The 19,149-nt window shown below is 39.8% G+C and overlaps 3 protein-coding genes across 4 annotated transcripts; 2 read left to right on the plus strand and 1 right to left on the minus strand.

The window, feature by feature from the left end:
- Positions 1-426: 426 nt before the first annotated feature.
- abhd8a (abhydrolase domain containing 8a) lies at positions 427-9,251 on the minus strand. Of its 2 annotated transcripts, none has more exons than XM_084733091.1 (5): positions 8,846-9,251; positions 4,009-4,844; positions 3,255-3,425; positions 2,882-3,098; positions 427-2,764 (listed from the first exon to the last, which is right to left on the minus strand). In XM_084733091.1, exons 2-5 carry the CDS (start codon positions 4,833-4,835, stop codon positions 2,552-2,554), a joined length of 1,428 nt encoding a protein of 475 aa, XP_084589217.1. In that variant the 5' UTR covers positions 4,836-4,844; positions 8,846-9,251; the 3' UTR covers positions 427-2,551. The 2 variants fall into 2 exon arrangements, with proteins under 2 accessions (XP_084589217.1, XP_084589216.1); XM_084733090.1 differs by lacking the exon at positions 8,846-9,251 and adding an exon at positions 5,260-5,525.
- A 3,338-nt stretch (positions 9,252-12,589) lies between these two features.
- On the plus strand, positions 12,590-14,783 carry mrpl34 (mitochondrial ribosomal protein L34). Its single transcript, XM_084732489.1, has 2 exons — positions 12,590-12,736; positions 14,191-14,783. Exons 1-2 carry the CDS (start codon positions 12,681-12,683, stop codon positions 14,498-14,500), a joined length of 366 nt encoding a protein of 121 aa, XP_084588615.1. The 5' UTR covers positions 12,590-12,680; the 3' UTR covers positions 14,501-14,783.
- Positions 14,784-16,049: 1,266 nt separating this feature from the next.
- LOC146317431 (DET1- and DDB1-associated protein 1-like) lies at positions 16,050-18,474 on the plus strand. The gene is made up of 5 exons (XM_084732912.1): positions 16,050-16,380; positions 16,606-16,686; positions 16,818-16,869; positions 17,875-17,936; positions 18,060-18,474. Exons 1-5 carry the CDS (start codon positions 16,372-16,374, stop codon positions 18,162-18,164), a joined length of 309 nt encoding a protein of 102 aa, XP_084589038.1. The 5' UTR covers positions 16,050-16,371; the 3' UTR covers positions 18,165-18,474.
- Positions 18,475-19,149: the final 675 nt, after the last annotated feature.

A 19,149-nucleotide genomic window follows, 5' to 3' on the forward strand; every position in this document is an offset into this window, starting at 1 on the left:
TGGAAATTAAATAACTTTAAAAAGAGATAAAATGCTTTAAATAATAAATGGATGGACAGTTACGCAAACAGCATTCACATGGAATTGATTGACTGATTTGCTAGACTGCCATGATGATAGGCAAAGAAAATGTGTTTATTGAAAATAATTGGGGAAGATAATTTGATTATACTATTGTGGATTTATCTGTCACAAAGCTGTAACACTTATTCTTACAGTTTCATCTTTGTGTAATTATCACAATAAAGAAATATCAGCGACCTTCTTAAATGAATGTTTGCAATTCTTTGTGTAAACCGGGATGGTGTCTTCCAATTTATAAACTGTACTGAAATAACTGTCATGCTGTTACTCACTGATTAACAGACTATTACTGCAAGCAAGCAAACAAACACAAAACCAAACACAAACACAAAATCCCCCGTAGACTGTGAACATCTGTTTTATTTCATGCCAGGAAAGGCACGGTCATACACTGAATCCAACTGTTTTGATAGGCTATATAATGTTATATGCATCTACATTCAGGCAGTGCATATATTATGATTCCCATGAATAAATGCAACAATTACATTAACACATTTTGTTAACCACAAAAAGATATAGCACATATGAGCACTGACAATTTGTATATGCACACTTTTAGCTTAAGAGGAAGTACATGTGCACCCTGTAGTCCAAACAGTTTTACTGACCTTTTACACCAAAGGAGACGTACAGTACGTTGCATCAGCAGCACTTGTTGGTTATTGGAAAGTCCAGAGAGAATATATAATGTTTTTTGAGGTGTCAGTGCCACTTTATTTCCACTCCATTTCTCTCTATTTTGTTCCAGTTGCATAAGACCAGTCATGTTGCATCCGCATTCTGTCAAAATGCATATATAACAGACCAGGACGGTCGGTACAAATGTCCCTCTTTTTTAAGGGACTTTCTCCTTTGGCTCATGTTTGATTTTAACCTTGGGACACTCAGTCTCAAATGCACCAATTTACAATTTCTGCTGCTCAGAACAGCATAAACTATCCAGTCAAGCAGATGAGCACGGTCAGGGAACACATTAGACTGTGCTTTTACTCGCACCTTACTGTCCCACTATGAGACAAAGCAGCACCCATGAATGAATGTCTTTCAGTGAGCTCATTCTCTCTATCTGACACTATTAGATAAATAGGATGGACCGGAGAGTAGTAGGGGAACGTACTCTTGTTTTGCATTTATCAGCTTAAAGACACAACAGCTTAAAGCGGTCAATACAACCACAATTTGTTATGGCAGTTATTTCAGAATAAAGGCAAAAATAATACTTAATACACATCAAAAGGAACACTTACTTGATTAGAGAGGAGTCCACTGGGACTTGTTCAATATGAGAATATATTGCGACCGTCTGAAACAACCCTCATACCTTTTCATATTCTGAAGTCATGCAGGGCCTCTGTACTTTGTATCCTTAGGATATTATATAATATTAGAGAAACGGCTGCTAGAATAAAGGAGGAGAACCTTTTGGCATCCATTTTTGTGTACATCTGTTTTTGCAACCAGTTCACATACATCTCTCGTTGAATATTACTTAATTTTCATGCAACTATGAATTGGTTACATTGTGCTTAACATAGACACACATAGCTTTTTGGATTTAGGTTTTATATTAAAGTTCAATATATGAAAAATAAGTTGCTGTAATTTGGGAAATCGATGAGCCAATTGTATTGACGATAGCTGTGATTGTGAGTCTTCGTGTTTGAGATGGCGTATGCTGCACATTGTATGGATGTGGTTAATAGGCTGGATTGCAGATGAACGATGGAGTTTTGTGTTTCTCCTTCTGGCTTAATGGAACCTATGTATGTGGTGCAATTACTAATTATACTTTGCATGTACATTGGTATATATTTAATGTCTTAACCCATTTCCCACTACCATCCTGTCAGTATTTGATAATAAACTATTATTACGAACACTTGGCTTTATTATAAGCTGTCTCCACCATCATACTGGCAAATCAGATCTGTAATTCCTCTATTCACTACATATTATTTCACCAGTTTCCCACTGAAAGCAGATGTAAGACCATTTTGTAAAGGTAGAACATAAGCTCTGCAGTACTTTACAGAATACTTAAGTTAAAAGTGAGGAAATCCACACACCATTTCATGGGTTTTATGCTTCTTGCATCTTGCAGTAAGTCAGTTCTTCACCAGAAACATTTCACACACACAAAATCACGAATGGACAAAGTCCTTCTGATCTTCAGGTGTTGTGTCGTTTTGCAAACATGACGCGATGGAGCACAAACTGGTATCAAAAAGCGAAGCAGAAACTGACTGTGTATTTGCATCCATTCCTCTCATCTTTATGTTCGTTCCATCGTTCTCTCGCTCGGCACCATGCCTAAGTCCTGCTTTATCTCTGAGCACCAGTGGCCGTCCACATCCTTAAGATGTGGCCCTGTTAATAACAGCTCTCAGCCTAGGAGCAGCCTTAAGAACACACGCCGAAAAAGGCCTTCTGCTTGGTTCCGCAATAAAACTAGACTCCTCGTTGGTTATTTGTCCATAGGCTTATTGATTTTCAGTGTGTGGATAGTGTCACTGAGACAAACAGTCTTCTCTGTGTCTGTCTTGCTGCTGTCTTTTCTGGACATGTCGGGCTCCCATAGAAAGAACTCGTGGAGGAGGGTGTTGACGGTATCAGGACACTCCATCATGACCATGTGACTTCCCTCCTCAATGACTTTTAGGAATGCAAACAGGAGGATCTAGAAAGGAAGCCAAACATGAATGTAGAACATTACAATAGGACAGTGTGAAAACATTTCACACCAAACATCACATGATAACTCGGCACTCATTCACAGTATGATGGCGTCCTGTACCTCGGCCATGCGCTGGTCCTCATCCATGGGCACAAACTTGTCACACATGCCATGAACCAGAAGGATGGGCACAGTCAGCTCGGCGTGATAGACCTCATCCCCCTCAGGCCAGTACTGACCGCTCATCATGGCTCGAAGGACAAACGGAGACACGTTGAAGGCGTTGCCCTGCTTCAACAGCTGCTTTTCTTTGGCACCCTGACGGGCAAATCCAGCTCTGGAGGTTAGAAGAAGTTAGGAAGTGTTACTTGCACCTGTAAGGTGCACAATTTGATGATCACATGTTTTGTATGAGTGCTACAAAGTTAATTGCTACTGTGACATGTCACTGTCTGCGCTGTACATTTTGGCTCCATACAAAAGCAGATCTTACTTGAGGAAGCTCCAGGCCAGACAGGGTGACAGACAGTGCAGGACACAAGATGGCAGCTGGAAGATGGAGCATAGGCTGGGCTCCAGAGCTGTGGGACCGCCTCCATTGATCATCACCACCTTATGGACCAGATCAGGGTATTCGTGGGCCAGGAAGGTGCAAAATGAAACTCTAAAAGAGATAATGATGGGTAATGATGTTAGCAAAAGCATGTAAATCACTGCTGCATGAACTACTAACTCACCAAAAACTGTTGTGCAAGCTTGGTACCTCGGTCAGCTTTCTTCTTTCCTGTTTCCTGTATGTATATACGTATATATCTGTATCTATGTATATATGTACTCGTTGCCTTGACCTCGTGCCCTTGTGATTGCCAGAGAGCCCTTCTAGCGTTATGACAGGAATTATTTTAACCCAACCCACAATCTTTCCTAAACCTACCCAAGTAGTTTTGGTACCTAAACCTACCTAAACTGTGGCTGAAAACCACACTTGCTCTCACAGCCAATCAAATGGCAACAGCAATTTAGCATTTTTCTAACATGCAAGCAAGCAAATGCTAGCTCATTAACTAGCAAACATATATCAATCAGTAGCTAAATAGTTTACAAGATGTTCTGCTAAAATTAGCTTAAAATGTTCTTTTTACAGGAAAGGAAAAAATTGACCAAGGTACCAAGCTTGCTCAACTGTTACTGGAGCACAGAACAAAAGGGGCGGGACTTATGAGGGGTCAGTTGTCAAAAATCCTCACCCATATGAGTGGCCAATGAGAATGTTGCGTTTTCGAGCATATCTCTTAAAGATGGCACGAAGGTCCTCTGCAAGAGCATAAAACGTATAAGCAGCTGCAATCTGTGGGGCGGTGCTGGCTCCATGCCCCGCCAGGTCAGGCGCAATGACCTCATAGCCCAGCCGAGAGAAGAAGTCCAGCTGGCTGCTCCAAATGTCCAGAGAGCCTCCCACACCGTGCACGAAGAACAGCGCTACGTCCGAGTGCGTCCCCTTGCAGCTCGAGATTACCCTCTTTGAGTCGATCAGCACCGTGCGCTTGGGCTTGCGACGGCGGCGGCGAGGAGGTGGAGCAGGTTTCTGTTCCCCAAGGGGTACTGGAGGAACTGGAGGAGGAACAGGGTTGGGGTCTGGGGACGAGGGCATTTCTTTGTAGTCAGCCAGCTCCACCTCTACGGTGCTGCAGGGCTCCAGATCCCCGTCCTGACACTGCAGGATCTCAGAGTGTAGAACATCGCCGAGATTCTCGATCACCAGCTGGCCGTTCCGGTACACAGTGATCTTCCTCTTGCAGTGAACGCTGCTTTCAGAGTTGCTCTCATGATTACAATCCTCTGGAGAGCTGCTGTCTTCACAATCGCCATCTGTCTTCTCCTTGCTTGCAACTTGCTCTTCCGTTACCACGGGCTGACGCTCGGGGATGATGTGCCGCACTCGCAGGACTCTCCCGGGCTTCACCTCCACAAACTCGAAACCATCAGAGGGTTCTGACGACTCCAGGGGCAAGACCAGGCTGGCAGCCTTCCCAGTCAGACAGCACAGTATGCCTTCAGTGATACTGGTCAGCATGGTGCCTCCCTGCATAAACACCACACAGACACAACAAGGCAGATCGTCACTCAGATGCTTCATTTGAAAATAACAAAAAATCAGAAAAGGCAGGAAAAAAGTTTCTCTAACAAGCTTTTAACATATGCATAATAAAGGGCTCTAGGTTTATTTCCTGTCGCAGTGCTTTCAAATGTCAACAGCTCAACAGGATGAAAGTGCGTCCTAGCTTGGCTCCTATAAAATTGGACCAAGCTGTTTCCTAGCAACGCAGCTACAATGAACAGGCTTCTTTATCCTTTCATCAGACCACAGCCAGCGTCGAGTGAAATGAAAACACAGCAAGAGCAAGGATGCTTCACTTTCAACAGGCTCCAAATGTTATGCAAATTCAAAACACCACAGCCGGTGTAAAGCCTTCGTAACGCTCTACTAACACACTCACCTGGGTGACTAAGCAGCTCAACATTCAGGGAATCCAAGTTCACAAACAGGCGACACTAAAACAATGCATGTGCCGTGGCTTCTACAGTTTCAGTGACTGACCATTCACATGCCAGGCTTGACGTCTGCTATTAATAACCCCTCCTTTTCACATGGTCAGAATGAGGATATATATAAATAGACGACACGACTCATAGGTCATAACTGTGTACATGAACTGTATGTCCCATATCAGCATGATAGAAGTTTTCCAAGCTATACTGTTTCCAGTGGAGGCGAGGGAAATGCAATCTTTGTGCTTGTGCTCAGGTCCAGCCGCAGCTGAACTACATTCTGGAAGTTGTGCAAGTTAAGCATCATCAGTCCTCATTTTTCATACAAGCACAGGCTGGTTATCTGTAGGAAACATATGCATGGTAAGACTTTATTGTTTCCTGGTTACAGAAACTGAGAGCAGTGCACACATGGGAACACGTAGATCAGATCATGCTTGTATTTCACGCTTTCTTCTTAATATATTTAATAAGAATGCATAACATCTAGGCATTTTGCTGCTGTGAGACAAAATAAAATGAATGGATAATCATAAATTGACTTTAACCCTCATCCTACCATAATATCTAACATACGAGGACAATCGACTGGTGTCCCTGGGAACCCCAAGAATAAACTACTGTAAGAAACAACCATCATTATGAAATGTTAAATCATTTTTTCTTATAACATTAAAAAGACAAAGACAGAAACACATGTATTAACATATATATTATGATTATTTTAGGGAAATGACAGTTAACTTGCATATTGTTTCAAATGAAGAGTAAGAGCACGAGAAAAACTGTGTCTGCTGCATCTGTCTGTCTCCTCCACAATGACTCACAGGCTGCCCACTGCTCCCTGATAGTGCGTGGTACTTCAAATTAAGACAGATGGCAATCATGAACTCAAAAAAACAAACAGTTTCATTTATTAAAACTCCATATAGGTAGAAGTGAGCATTTTTTCACTGGGGACGCCAATACATTTGTATATTGTATAAAGCACTAAGTAAAATAGAACAAACTGATTGACACAATCGTGAAAAACTGTAATGATAGAATAAAGCACCAGTGAGATACGACAAAAAATATACCTCTCTCTAAATACATGAATATACACTATGCAAACACAACCCCATGCCTATACACACACACACACACACACTTATTTACACATACCGATGCAGTAAATGCTCATATTTCACAACATACATCTGTGAAAAACAGAAAACACTCACTCTCGATGGCCTCACTCTCACCATGTTGACGAAAGTGAAAATAATTTGTGTATCTACTCTGTGATTTGGATTCACTCCAAAATCTAATGGGTTTCTTCTGACACATGCTACAACCCTTCCACCAAGTTCCATGGAAAGTGGGCCAGTAGGTTTTCTGTAATCCTGCTGACAAACAGACAAACAAATGGCACTGAAGACAAAACCTCCTTGGCAGAGGTAACAAATAATTTCTCATTAGCTCCAATCCCCTTCAGACTCTTATTCTACATGTTTCCAATATACAAACACCATCACTGTAATAACTTCATCTGCTTTTGGTTAAACACAAAGTCGGCAAGGTTAAGGGTTCAATGAAGCTTGATTAAGGTAAATTAGACATAGACTTTTAATGCTCAGTGCTTCAGAGGTCTGACACAACAGTGAGGGGGAACATGGAGCTGGTTTCCCTGCATCTGTACAGGAGGGGTCACATGTACATGTGTTTATCGGTGCATGTTTGGTATTGTTGTTGTTGCCGATGGTTTTGGTGGAAGGATGATCTGAAGGTCAGTGCATCAAGTGCTATCCAGTTACACCCAGGAGCCAAGTGAATGTTGACTGAGAGGCCGGTCTGTCCACAAGCATCAAAATGGACCTTCGACAAAAGGAGCAAACACTCCGAGCTGCAGCTCAGCTGTCAGTCTGAAAAACTGCACTGAGCTGAGCTTTTAGTCTCAAAGTATGTTTCATCTATCTATCTATCTATCTATCTATCTATCTATCTATCTATCTATCTATCTATCTATCTATCTATCTTTAGGCTTTCTGAAGCCATTCTGTTGTTCTATTATGAATAGATCAAACAACATTATTGGCCCAATATTGGCCTATCACATCTATATTGGTCTATATTGGTATTGGCATATATGTTGTCTGGCATGTATATGAAAACTTGTGTTTTTTAACAGAACGTAAAGCGGATTGTTTTATTTGTTAGCTTTATAGCGACATTTCATATATATATATTTTCTTAATCCTGGATTTAATATATTAATATATTTTGATCTATTTGTGTTTTTTAATTTGTAGTTATTCATAATTATTAAAAATATCAGTAAAAGTTACTGTTCTAGTACCGTGATGTCATTTTAGACAGCAATGTTCATTGTTAAACTGTAAGATATCCTGCCTCTATTACATATCGTCAAGTGTAAACCTTGTGTGTTGTGATTATGTATATATTCTGTATTCTGTGTAAAGAAAATCAGCCCTATCTCCCTGATATGGGTATCTGCATCATCCCCAAAAACCCAGTATCAGTCAGGCCCTAATTATGAACCAATTGGTCGTGCTTCATCAGCAACAAGTGGTGCATGACGAGTTGAAGGTGTCCACTGAGGAAAGTCCTTGGAAGTGGTGACTCATGCCAGTGGTGAACAGTTTGACAGCACGGTAGGACGTCTCCTGACCTTGTCTGACTGTTGGGATGACCACGGCACAGAGACATCATCCACTACACCTCATTAACAGAACAACCACTGCGCCTGCACTGTTGCAACAACAGCCCTGTCATTAAAAAGCAGGGATTCTCCTCCTGACCTACTATCCATCAGTGCGGTCAGCCAGGACCTGAACATGGCTGCAGGGAGGGGAGCAAGTAGACCAGAATCTCCTCAGACCCCCTCAGTCACACATTCTGAAGGTTACTCAGCCATGTTATTTTCTGTCTGCATTGCAGAATATATAGGTTGACATCTTTGCCAAGTCTTACAGTAACACACATCTGGTACACAGTGTGCTCAAGTTCCACAACAACGCGGTGGGCTACTGTACGTACAGTCTGACGTGATTTCTGCACATGGAAATGCGCATATTTGCAGAAATTAGACCATTTTAAAATAATTTCTGTTAGAAATGGCATAATGCACAAATATCCTCTAGCTCAGCTGCATTTACAATCCTATGACTCCAAAACATCAACTATAAACCGCAGTAGTAGGCTTCATATTCCAATAATTTGGCAAAAATCATCAGGTATCACGTTTCACAATAATAAAAAATGCGCAGTGAAGGACGTTTTTACAAATGTCACACACAGGCCTAGTTAACAGCGTCACACAGATAAAAACCATTAAACACCCCATGCAGTCTATACAGTGCTGAAGGCCATAATTACTACGCGTGTATTATTGATGGATCGATTATTTTTGCGCTGTCACAGGACAATTGCATGCAATAATCGTGCAGCCGTTGACTGATGCTGATGACTGTATGTTGCGCAATAAACACCAGCTAATTAGATAACACAATGCAATAAAGATCGATTTCTTACCTGCAGAATTACTGATGATTAGAGGTGATTAGAAATCTGCACCAAGAGATGACAGTCGAGGGCCGACGACGCTGTGCTGAGGCTGCATTTGGTGCAACAATTTGTCTACGCTCGGGATGCTGCGAAAGAGCCAAAGCTTCTCATTAGCCTCATTAGACTTCTCTCACACAACGCGGAGGGCTCGAGTCGAGGATAAAGCACGCATCCATGAAAGTGTGCCAGGTGCATTTCAGTAAGACACCCATCACGATAACAAACAGCAGTGTGTGTGTGTGTGCGTGTGTGTGTGTGTGTGTGTGTTTTCCCTCCCTCAGCATCCACACTGCGCACTCAGGCCGGAGCCTCAGACCCAGCCCTGCTGCAGACACAGCGGGCTGCGGGCATGTTCGCTCCTGAGCGGCGGTGAGGAGGGCGAATAGAAGACAGCTGAGCTCCGCGAGGAGGCCAATGGGAGAAGCTTGTTTCCTTGTTGCCAAGGCTGACAGAACAGCAAGATGCGCGCGTGCGTGCGTGTGTGCGCGTGCGGTCAGGGTGACAGGAATGATTAGAAAAAAATAAACGGTCCGGCTAATTATCTAAATAGGCTGACACATGACCGTGATTATTTCAAATATTCAACACCTGGTTTTAAATCACCTCAGCTGCATCACCATAAGGTGACACCTGAAAACGTGTCGCTGCAGGAGCTGCACGCAGGGCTGAGGACACCCAGGTGGAAAATAAATATGATAAGCATGTTAAATTTCAGCATACCTGAGTGTACCTGCAGTCAAACGAATCATCAGTGTACTTCAGGTGTGTTAATGATCAACTAACTTGAAGTTTTTACGCACTAAGTATATTTAAGTTCTCATTGAATTGTAGAAAAGCAGAATTTGGAATAACTTCATGGAACAACTTCAAGTGTGCTTAACACAACATTTACCTTATTTGTGCTACTTTTTTCAAAGTACACTGAAGTACAGCTTTAAATTAACTTGTGCATGTTTTGTAATACACTTCTAAAGAAGTGAAATTAAAGTACACTTTAATAAAGCATACTATAACTGTATGTCAAAGGACTTAAAAATAATTATACTGTTCAAAAGTAAGCTAAGTTAGCACCATAAGTTAGTCTGTATTTAGTGTATTTGAAAGGACAATAAGATTTATCAGTTCTAATACATTTACAATAAATTGCTCTTCTTGTAAGTACACTGAAATATTGCAGAATTAGAATATTAATTGATTTTTAGTACTCTGAGGTTCATATTTCATGGCATCTATTTTCAAGTTCATTTTTTACACTTTTTAAAATTATACTTTAAATTAAGGAAAAAAGTACAAGTATACTATAATTACTAATAATTTCTAATACACTAAAGTACACCTTTTTTGTTTGTTTTGTTTTGTTTTAACCTGGGCTGGATTTAAGATATACTGAGGTCAGGAGCCCAAATTCCCCCTTTTGACCAAAAAAGTTTCAATGTCTGATTTCATATTTATTATGCAATTTAGCTGTCATTTAATTTTATTACATATTGCATATTAGCTTATGACCTTATGGTGTTAAAATGTTTTTAATATTCCAGGGTTTGGTTATATATAACTCAATGTTATTAAAGTAATCTATTTCTAAACTGAGTGAAAGCAGCTTAATCCCAAGAAAAACAAAATTTGAATAATATTTATTTCTCTTTCATGTAGAAATCAACTTTTTTCTCAAGAATTGTCCAAAAATGTAAGTCTGTCTCTTAAATGAAGAGAGGATTATGAAGGTTGTTCCACTGAAGTCAAGAAATGCTTAACTTGATTTTAGAAAATTCTTTAAACTATTTTTTATTGGAAACAGGTTCAAATACTTTTTACAGGACTCAACAAAAATGACTCAATAAACATGTTGTGAGGTGTCAGGATGTTAAATTGACAGACACTCGGATTAAACTAAATACCAGAATCAGTTTTAAAAAGACACCAGTGTTTGTGTAACTATGTAATAAGAACAACTGTTAATGTTGTTAAAATCCCCCAAATACCCAGAAACAACACTGAGGACATGACCGCGGTGTCCTCAGCAGTAGCGACAGCCCAGGCTGCATCACTGGAAGGAGAAATGACCTTTAAGTTTTAACCAATCAGATAAATATGTGCTGTCTCACTCTGCCGCCCTTCAACTCACATCAACAAATTGGTGCTGCTGACTGGGACAACCCGGCGCCTGACACGGAAGAGCCAGCTGTGACGTGTGACAGCGGGGCGGAGAGTCTGTGAGCCAACAACTGTGGACTTTCTGTTGTTGTTTGGAAATCACATTTACTGTCTGCTTTTGGTTTCTGCACGGCACACAGTTGTGCTTTAATGAAATGGCTGTAAACTTGCTAAGGAGAATTAACACGGCAGATAACAATTGGGGAATTTCACCTTCCCACATCACAAACTACACTGTAAGAAAGGCTGCTTTGCTTATTCAGACCAAACAGCACACAAATATATAATATGTAGTCCTTTCATACAGCAGCCTGAAATATGTAGGATAACCACAGGTGTTCCTCATGATACTAATTAGTTCCATCACATTCAGGTCAAACAGAATCAGGGTGCTGCTATTGTGCGTCCTCTCTGGTTCTCTGGTTCTCTGTTCTCAGGCTCTGCTGCACTAAATACAGCAGAACCTTAATTAATATTACTGATAGCACCTCTGTTTACTCTACCATTCCATATCAATATGGCGGCTGTGAAAAAAGTCTATTCTATTGTGTTCCCAGTTCTCAAATAAGGCTGAACAATATGCAAAAAAAAAAAAAAGAAGAAGTCACATTGCGATTATTTTGACAAACATTGTGATTTTGATATTTGAGTCAAGATTTTGGTGTGAATGTCTTTTGCATTTAATATTATGATGATGTAATTTTTTGCCAGGATCTGTACCAAACAAGCATGTTCCCTTACAGCTGGAGAACATTTGTAGACCGTGGTTATCTCTGGGCTTCATTTATGATGGTATACTGTGACAAATTTCACCTTTATCAGAAAAAACAAAAAAAAAGCTCCGGTGTTTGTGATATTGTACTTGGTCAGTTTGACTTGGATGAAACACTGAGTCTGCTTTTCATTTTTGTCCCAAATAACTTTAATTTGTTGTGTTGAGACATTTCCTGTAATGTTTATAATGTTATTAAGTCTTTAATCTGGTTCTGGTTTACTTTACTGTTACTGAATGCTTGAGCTGTTAGTTATAGATCCTGGAAAGGTTCTTATACTGGAAAAAAAACATTTTGAAGGGACTGGTGTTTGTATGACATGATGGACACTCTTCAGCTTATGCTTATGTGTAAGGCTAAATGAGAAATTACATAATTAAACACACAATTTTTTAGACTCTTACAGGCTGATGCATTTATTGAGCATTTCGACTGTTGAGAATTAGTTGTGATTAACTCATTAATACAGTTATTAGACTTATTTGTAATTGACAATGCAATGTTAGTGAAGTGTTGTGCTACCCAGGAACAGCACACCCTGAGTACAGTCTCTCAGGCAGAGCTAAGGCTCCTTGGCTTGTTTGTTTCTCCCGTCGGGCTGACAGTAACCTCAAACATGACCCTTAAAGTTTTATCCGTTATTTTTGCCAGTAAACAGTTTTATCGGTAAAACGTGGCGGTGTTGGTCGGTAAACTGCTTGAAAGTTTAACCTGAAAAGCCGAATTCAGGGCATAAAGTAGCCCGTCTAGCAACAAGCGTTTCGATTGGCTGAAAGGTGTGAGCCAATCATTGCGCTTGATATTCGCAGGGACAGCAGCAGACCTGTGACATTCACTGTTCTCATGTCTGTAAGCATTTGTGTAAATATCCAAAAATGAACATTATATTCTCGTCTTTTTCCCGACTGCGTGGAATAACTCATCTGACCAGGTAACAGAGTTTCTGTGCTTTCTGTCAGACAGACGGTGAAGCCAGGAGAGTTTGTTTACGATGCTAACATTGACAAGCTAACTTAGCAGCCCGTTAGCAGCGTGGCTAGTTCACCTAATCATGAAGACAACTGTCTGCTGACTGGAAATGATATTTAGTCTGGTGAAGGGTAATCCCATTGTAGCTTAATAGTGGCTAATCAATTATGAACGACGATATCGATTTATATTTGTGGGTGGTATTAACTGCAGTAGTTACAGTAATGTACTAGAAAAAGCATGTAGAAGTCTCATTTACAGCTGATTAAAAAGTGCCTGTTGTTTGTGGATTACCATCAGCCTTCAGCATGTTTACAATAAACTTAATTCTGTGATTCAGGTTCCATTAATGTAATCCCTGTGTTAAATTCTAGACTTGAACATCCATTTAATCACTCTTTGCAATTTGTACTTTGAAACAAATTTTGTTTTTAAAATGAAAATTTTGTGCAAGTATATATGTTTTCTGTATAATCTATAATCAGTTCACCCTCAAATGGAGCTGCAACAACTAGTGGATTAATCAATCAAAAAATTTAGTTGCCAACTATTTTGAAAATCAGTTAATCGTTTTCTAGGGCTGGAGATCGATTCAGATTTCTGATTCATTTCACAAAGTCCCGATTCGATATCAATAGTGATTCAGCCAGGGACAACTAATCGATTTGAATCGATTAATGAGTTTTTTTTTAAACCCACCCCTGGTCATTTCTCAAGCAAAAGTGTAAAAATTTTTGCTAGTTCCAACTTCTTAAATGTAAGAATTTGCACATGAAGAGAATTTTACAGACTAAACAATTAATATGAAAATAACTGGAAGATGAATCAATAATGGAAATAACTTTTAGCTGCAGCCCTACCCTTAAATCAAAAAAATATATATTTTCCTCTTACCTGTTGTGCCAGCTATCCATCCAGTTTTTGAGATGTCGACGGTAGAGATTTCTGCCCTTTCTCAAATATAATTGAACTCGATGGTACTCAAAAGTAATGTCTCTTTCCAGAAATCATGAATAAGTCAATCAAGATAATCCACAGACTTTGTTGTGAGCAGTTTCGTGTAGGAACTACTTTGTTTTTATGGTAAAAAGAAAGTAGTTCCACCTTAGGTTTGGGGGTGAATTGTCCCTTTACTGCGACTCCTTTGATTATAAATATGGATTGAGTGGGAGTTGCAGGTTGTTGTGAGCTAACGTAGCAGCTACATTTTTTTTTCATTCTGCACTGCACATAAATTTCATCCTTGTGTTGATAGTGGGAACCCTGGCACAGGATCTGTGTGATACTATTCCACAAATAAGTTCCAGGACCATAAATGTATTACAGCCTGAGTGTAATCAGTGTAATTGTGGTATAATGTAGATATGAGAGAATAACTATCATTCCTAACATTATTAATTTTTGCTCATTCAACAGTATCCCTACAGGCAGCCTTGCTGTTAACGGCACCAGATTATTCAGCAACTGGATTGCGCCCAGAGCAGCTGCAGGATCTCAGATTTCCAGATGTGGGCCGCTTTCTGTACAAGCTGAGGGTTCGGGAGTCTTCCAGCAGCTTCCGTGGCAATACCAGCAGGTACGGACGCGGAAAAGAGGGACCGAGTATCAACCCAAGAACATCAAACGCAAGAGGACCCACGGCTGGATCAAGAGGCTCAGCTCACGAGGCGGCATCGAGGTGCTTCTGCGGCGCATGTTGAAGGGACGGAAATCACTTTCGCACTGAAGCTTCTTGTTGGGAAAGCCTGCAAGACTTTCAGGAGACGGACTTTGGATCTGAAATGCTGGAGGTCCTCAGCAAAGAACTTGTGTACTGGATTAACTGGTGATACTGGGCGTGGGCTGGGTTTTGCATTCCCACTACATTAATAATGGGCGGGAGATTGAAAACCGGCCTTTTGACAAACAAGTTTCATTTGCCTTGTGTAAAAAGAAGCCCGGTAGTTTCACCCAGTTATTGTGATCCATAACATTTTGTTCAGAATCACTAAATATTATCAGATTTTTTTTTGTTTGTTTGTTTTTGTTTTTGTTGTTTTTCTTGTGTGAAATCATTTGGTTCAAAGACAAAATGTTTATTTAAAAACTGGTGTCATCTTAGTTTTTCTCAAATGAAAACACCCACTCTGGCTGACCTGAAAATAAAAAAAACTATCCCTGTAGAATTTACATGTATTTGCATTTGTGTTTGGGGAAAAAAAACACTGCTTCACAAAGACAGTTTTTGGACACAGGGTTTGTTCTGATCTTCAAAGTTGAGTCAAAGCATTAATTGGATATTTTAGGAGCTGGTGAAAAAGATGACTCTCAGAGATCATGGAGGGCGTCCTTGTGGTTCTGTTTTATATCAGGTAGGATAACCCAGAATACCATCAGCAGTCTTTCATTTACAAGCCAAGAAATTGCTGGAAATTAGATTGTGATACCTAAAGATCAAAGAAGAAATATGGAACAAATAATTAATAATTTCATATGCCAGAATAACACACATTTGTAAAGAAAATATTTTATGTGAGTAGAAGTTTCTTGCATTCTAACCTTCACAGTATTTTCCATTTTTTAGAAGTCCTTGCCAGTACTTGAATAATGTAGTTAGCCTATGAATTTAAAAGAGAGTGTTGGGTATCAATTGATTTTAAATAATACATTACAGACCAGAGATGGACAAAATACATAAAAAAGTATCTTGTTATAAGGTATAAATACTTGCTTATCAAAAATAAAATGAGGAATGAGGAAATGTATTTAATTAAAATACAAATAACTTGAAAATAACAGAACATGTATTTTAAGCATATTTCTTTATTTAAAAAAAAAAAAATCCAAGATGTTCTATGTGTGGCTTCTTATTTATTTAATACCGGGCAATATATAGAGGATGTTTTTAAAGCCTAAAATTGGTAAGTAAATAAGTAGATAGTTATTACATTTAGTACTAGTTTTAACGTCCATCATTTACATTTCTACAGTAGCGATTGCTCAGCAGTCGTTCAGCTCATTTAAATTTAAAATAAAATGTCTTTTCTAAGCGTCAGTCTTCCTTCCAGTCAACTCATGGCTGCGGGCAACAACAGCTGAGAGATGCATATAAATTCACACTATACATACATGGAGGAGGACATACTGTGAGAGAAAGTACTTGTGTTGTTTTCATGCCACAACCCCCCTTGTATTGGGAGATTGGTCTCTTACATAATCACTTTGTAGCCAATCAGCGCGTTGCTTTTTCTCCTTCGTCACGCATCTACTATTGCTCAACCAATGGGATACGTAGGATCTTGGAAGGTCCCGCCCCCGAACAGACGAACAACAAAAATGGAGTTGTGAACTAGTAGCAGTTAGCCCCAGTTTCAGTTTTTGTGTGATTACCTTTGCACGCATGGACGTTTGCGACGGTATTGAAGTGGTGTGACGCGATGATATCAAAGTCATACGTAGTTTATGTGTTATAACAGTCGTAAGAAGCTGTCGGAGCCGATAAACAAACAGGTATCTTGGCTACGACAAAGACAACAAGGCTTAGTGGCTAGCTAACCGTTAGCCGAAACAGTAGCATCTGCTCGTTTTCACCCTAAGAGGAGCGTGACTCGGACAGAAATGGAGAAGGTGGGTTCATAGTTTGTTATTTGTTCAGTCGTTCTGGTATGGCGTTATTAGTTGGTTCTAAGGCTTGTTATAACATGGTGGCAAATAGGACGGAGTGTAAATACACAGTCATTAAACGTTAGTACCACCCTGCTGCCATGTTATCTACTGTAGTTACATGTGAGACAGATATTCCTGTGGTAGCTGGCCTCGTGTTTTCGTTCATATTTTCTGCTCTGTTCGCAGGGAGAGTTTCTGAAAGGACTGCCAGTCTACAACAAAAATAACTTCAGCAGGTTTCATGCAGACTCCGTGTGTAAAGCATCAGTAAGTCATCTTATTTCTGCTGGAAAAAATAATAATGCTGGATTAAAATTACGATGTGAACTGGTAGCTTTTTTGTTTGAGGTAAATTTTGCCAATTTATAGAGTAACATGGATGTCACTATTTTTTTCAGAACCGTCGACCATCTGTTTATCTCCCAACCCGGGAATATCCATCAGAGCAGAGTAAGTACATTAAAATGATTACAGAGAACTTCACTTTCTATGAAAACTGATTGAATATTGTACTTGTATCTGAAGAAAAGAGCGTAGCCCAAGCACACTACGTTTTTTTTCTTGAGTAATGCTCTCAGTTACAACTTTAAAAACTTAAAATTTCACAGAACAGCGCAGCCAGATTAGTTTAGAAGTGTGTGAGTTGCATAACTGATTACTTTTCTAATTATTGTTGAGGCTAAATTAAAATTTAGTATTCAGTTAATCATGGATGAGGTTCAAAATCTCTTTACAAGAGAGACCTGGCCAAGGTAGCAGCCAATCACAGCATATTAAAATGTAATAAATACAATATATTAAACAAAAATCCACTATAAAACAACAACAACTAGTAAAACGTCGTGGCCTTTCAAGAAAAACAAGCACACGTCTCCAACACCACATTCTTTATGATGCCCTTGAATTTGTCAGTGGATACGACTGTTTCTTATCTGAGATATTTCTGCAGGTTATTCCAAACCCATGGTGCATAGTAGGAAAGTGCAGTTCTCCCCAGACATTAGAAAGTAACCACCAGTTTGTCGTAGAGTTTTTTCTGCGTGGAATTTGCTTCTCACCAACATAGACAAATCAAAAACAGATATTCCTTCAAAGTAACTCCTGGAACCGTTTTATTAGTATTTATTTGTTTTCTGGTCCCTTGTGTTTATGACAGTTTTGTTTTTGTTTCTATTATAGGCTACTGCTAGTTATTGCTCCATCTGTAGTAATATCACTTACTTTCTGATCTTAATTTTGCCTCAGTAAAACCAGCAACCACTTTATGGAAGCTAATGGAGATCCAAATAAAGAATAAAGTTTCATCCTTAAATTCCTGAATTATAGTCTAGTTATCATTTAACCTGTTTACTGAGATAAGGCTTAGCATGGGAACTGCGGATTTCTTTACTTTTCTGCACCTTTTAACCCTGTGTGTCTCATGATATAATCAGTTTCTGTGTTGTCTCTCCTCAGTCATCGTCACAGAGAAGACAAACATCCTACTGCGGTATCTTCATCAACAGTGGGACAAAAAGGTAAAGGTTTTAACAGAAAGTTAATGTGATTAAGGTGGTGAAAATTGTACTATTTGTGAGAGTAGATATCCATTGTTTTGTGGTTGATGGTTTGTTTCATGGGTTTCCTTCTTATTTCATCAGAATGCGGCCAAAAAGCGAGAGCAGGATCAACCAGAGGGGGAGAACACGGCGCCTCCGCGGAAGATCGCTCGAACAGACAGTCGGGAGCTGAACGATGATTCATAAACTGCTGTGATGTTGATGCACACCCAGCAGAGACTGATCTATACAAACAAAAATGCACACACAGATGCAGGATATATGTTTGCAAACCCAGGCCTTGACACTGAAGCACACGAGGATCGATACATTTCAGACCACAGCCGGCACGACATCAATGTCTGCATTTCACTTCAGCTCTTCTCCTTTACCAAAAAAACTTTATTTCTCCCAGTATTTCCATCACTTCTAAGACACCTCTGCCTCAGATTTTAGTCTTCGTAGTTTGAAAATAACATACATCTACCTCCTTTTTCCTCAACCCCCCCCCCCCCCCCCCCCCCGCTTTTCCTTCACTTATGCTCTCACAGTGTTCTTCTAAATATGCAGGGAGTAAAGTCATCACTCCTCTGCTGCTGTTCACTCGTTTACAGCTGTGGTTGCTTGTACCATCTCTGAAATATGCACGATTTAAATTTATACATGTGATTAAGTGACATGCCATCTTTTGTGGCTCCTACTCCATTAGGAATTTTTAGTTTTGAATTATTTAATGGCAGTGACCCTTCTTTTTTTTTTAATTTCAGCTCATCTTTTCTTATGTGATTGCTGTCATTACAGCAACTGAAAACGAAACTGCATTGTGATAATGATTGAATCAGGGTTTGTTATGGAAGACGCGAGCGCTGAAAGTCATGTTCTTGTGTTTTTCCCAGATGAACAATGATTTATTGCCTTAAACGGACGTGAGCGTGTTTTCACGTTGTCTTAGAGCGCCCCCTTGGTTTACATTGTTGTTTCAGGTGAGGAAATGAACCTCTTTGAGTGGATGTGAGTGTGTCTTTTAATGTGGACACGTTCAAGCCAATACAGTCATACTAGAGGATGCAAACTGTTTTTGTACACCGTGATCTGCAGATTTTGTAGCCATGTTGTAAGTTTGATGCGCAGTAGTTTGAGATCACCGCTTCGTAAGCAGCTGAGGTTAGCACAATATTTTATGGGATAGGTG

The sequence above is a fragment of the Lutjanus erythropterus genome, chromosome 12 (genome assembly GCF_056507025.1).
Source record: "Lutjanus erythropterus isolate fLutEry1 chromosome 12, fLutEry1.hap2, whole genome shotgun sequence".
NCBI classification, from domain to species: domain Eukaryota; kingdom Metazoa; phylum Chordata; class Actinopteri; order Lutjaniformes; family Lutjanidae; genus Lutjanus; species Lutjanus erythropterus.

Excerpts from the sequence above, each read along its gene's own strand:
- mrpl34 (XM_084732489.1), top strand. The coding sequence starts at position 12,681 with ATGAACATTATATTCTCGTCTTTTTCCCGACTGCGTGGAATAACTCAT. Across the intron at positions 12,737-14,190 it reads GGAATAACTCATCTGACCAG|TATCCCTACAGGCAGCCTTG; the intron begins GTAACAGAGTTT and ends CTCATTCAACAG.
- LOC146317431 (XM_084732912.1), top strand. Across the intron at positions 16,687-16,817 it reads ACTCCGTGTGTAAAGCATCA|AACCGTCGACCATCTGTTTA; the intron begins GTAAGTCATCTT and ends TATTTTTTTCAG. Across the intron at positions 16,870-17,874 it reads GGAATATCCATCAGAGCAGA|TCATCGTCACAGAGAAGACA; the intron begins GTAAGTACATTA and ends GTCTCTCCTCAG.
- abhd8a (XM_084733090.1), bottom strand. The coding sequence starts at position 5,283 with ATGTTGAGCTGCTTAGTCACCCAG. Across the intron at positions 4,845-5,259 it reads TGAGCTGCTTAGTCACCCAG|GGAGGCACCATGCTGACCAG; the intron begins GTGAGTGTGTTA and ends GTGTTTATGCAG. Across the intron at positions 3,426-4,008 it reads CTCATTGGCCACTCATATGG|AGTTTCATTTTGCACCTTCC; the intron begins GTGAGGATTTTT and ends TATCTCTTTTAG.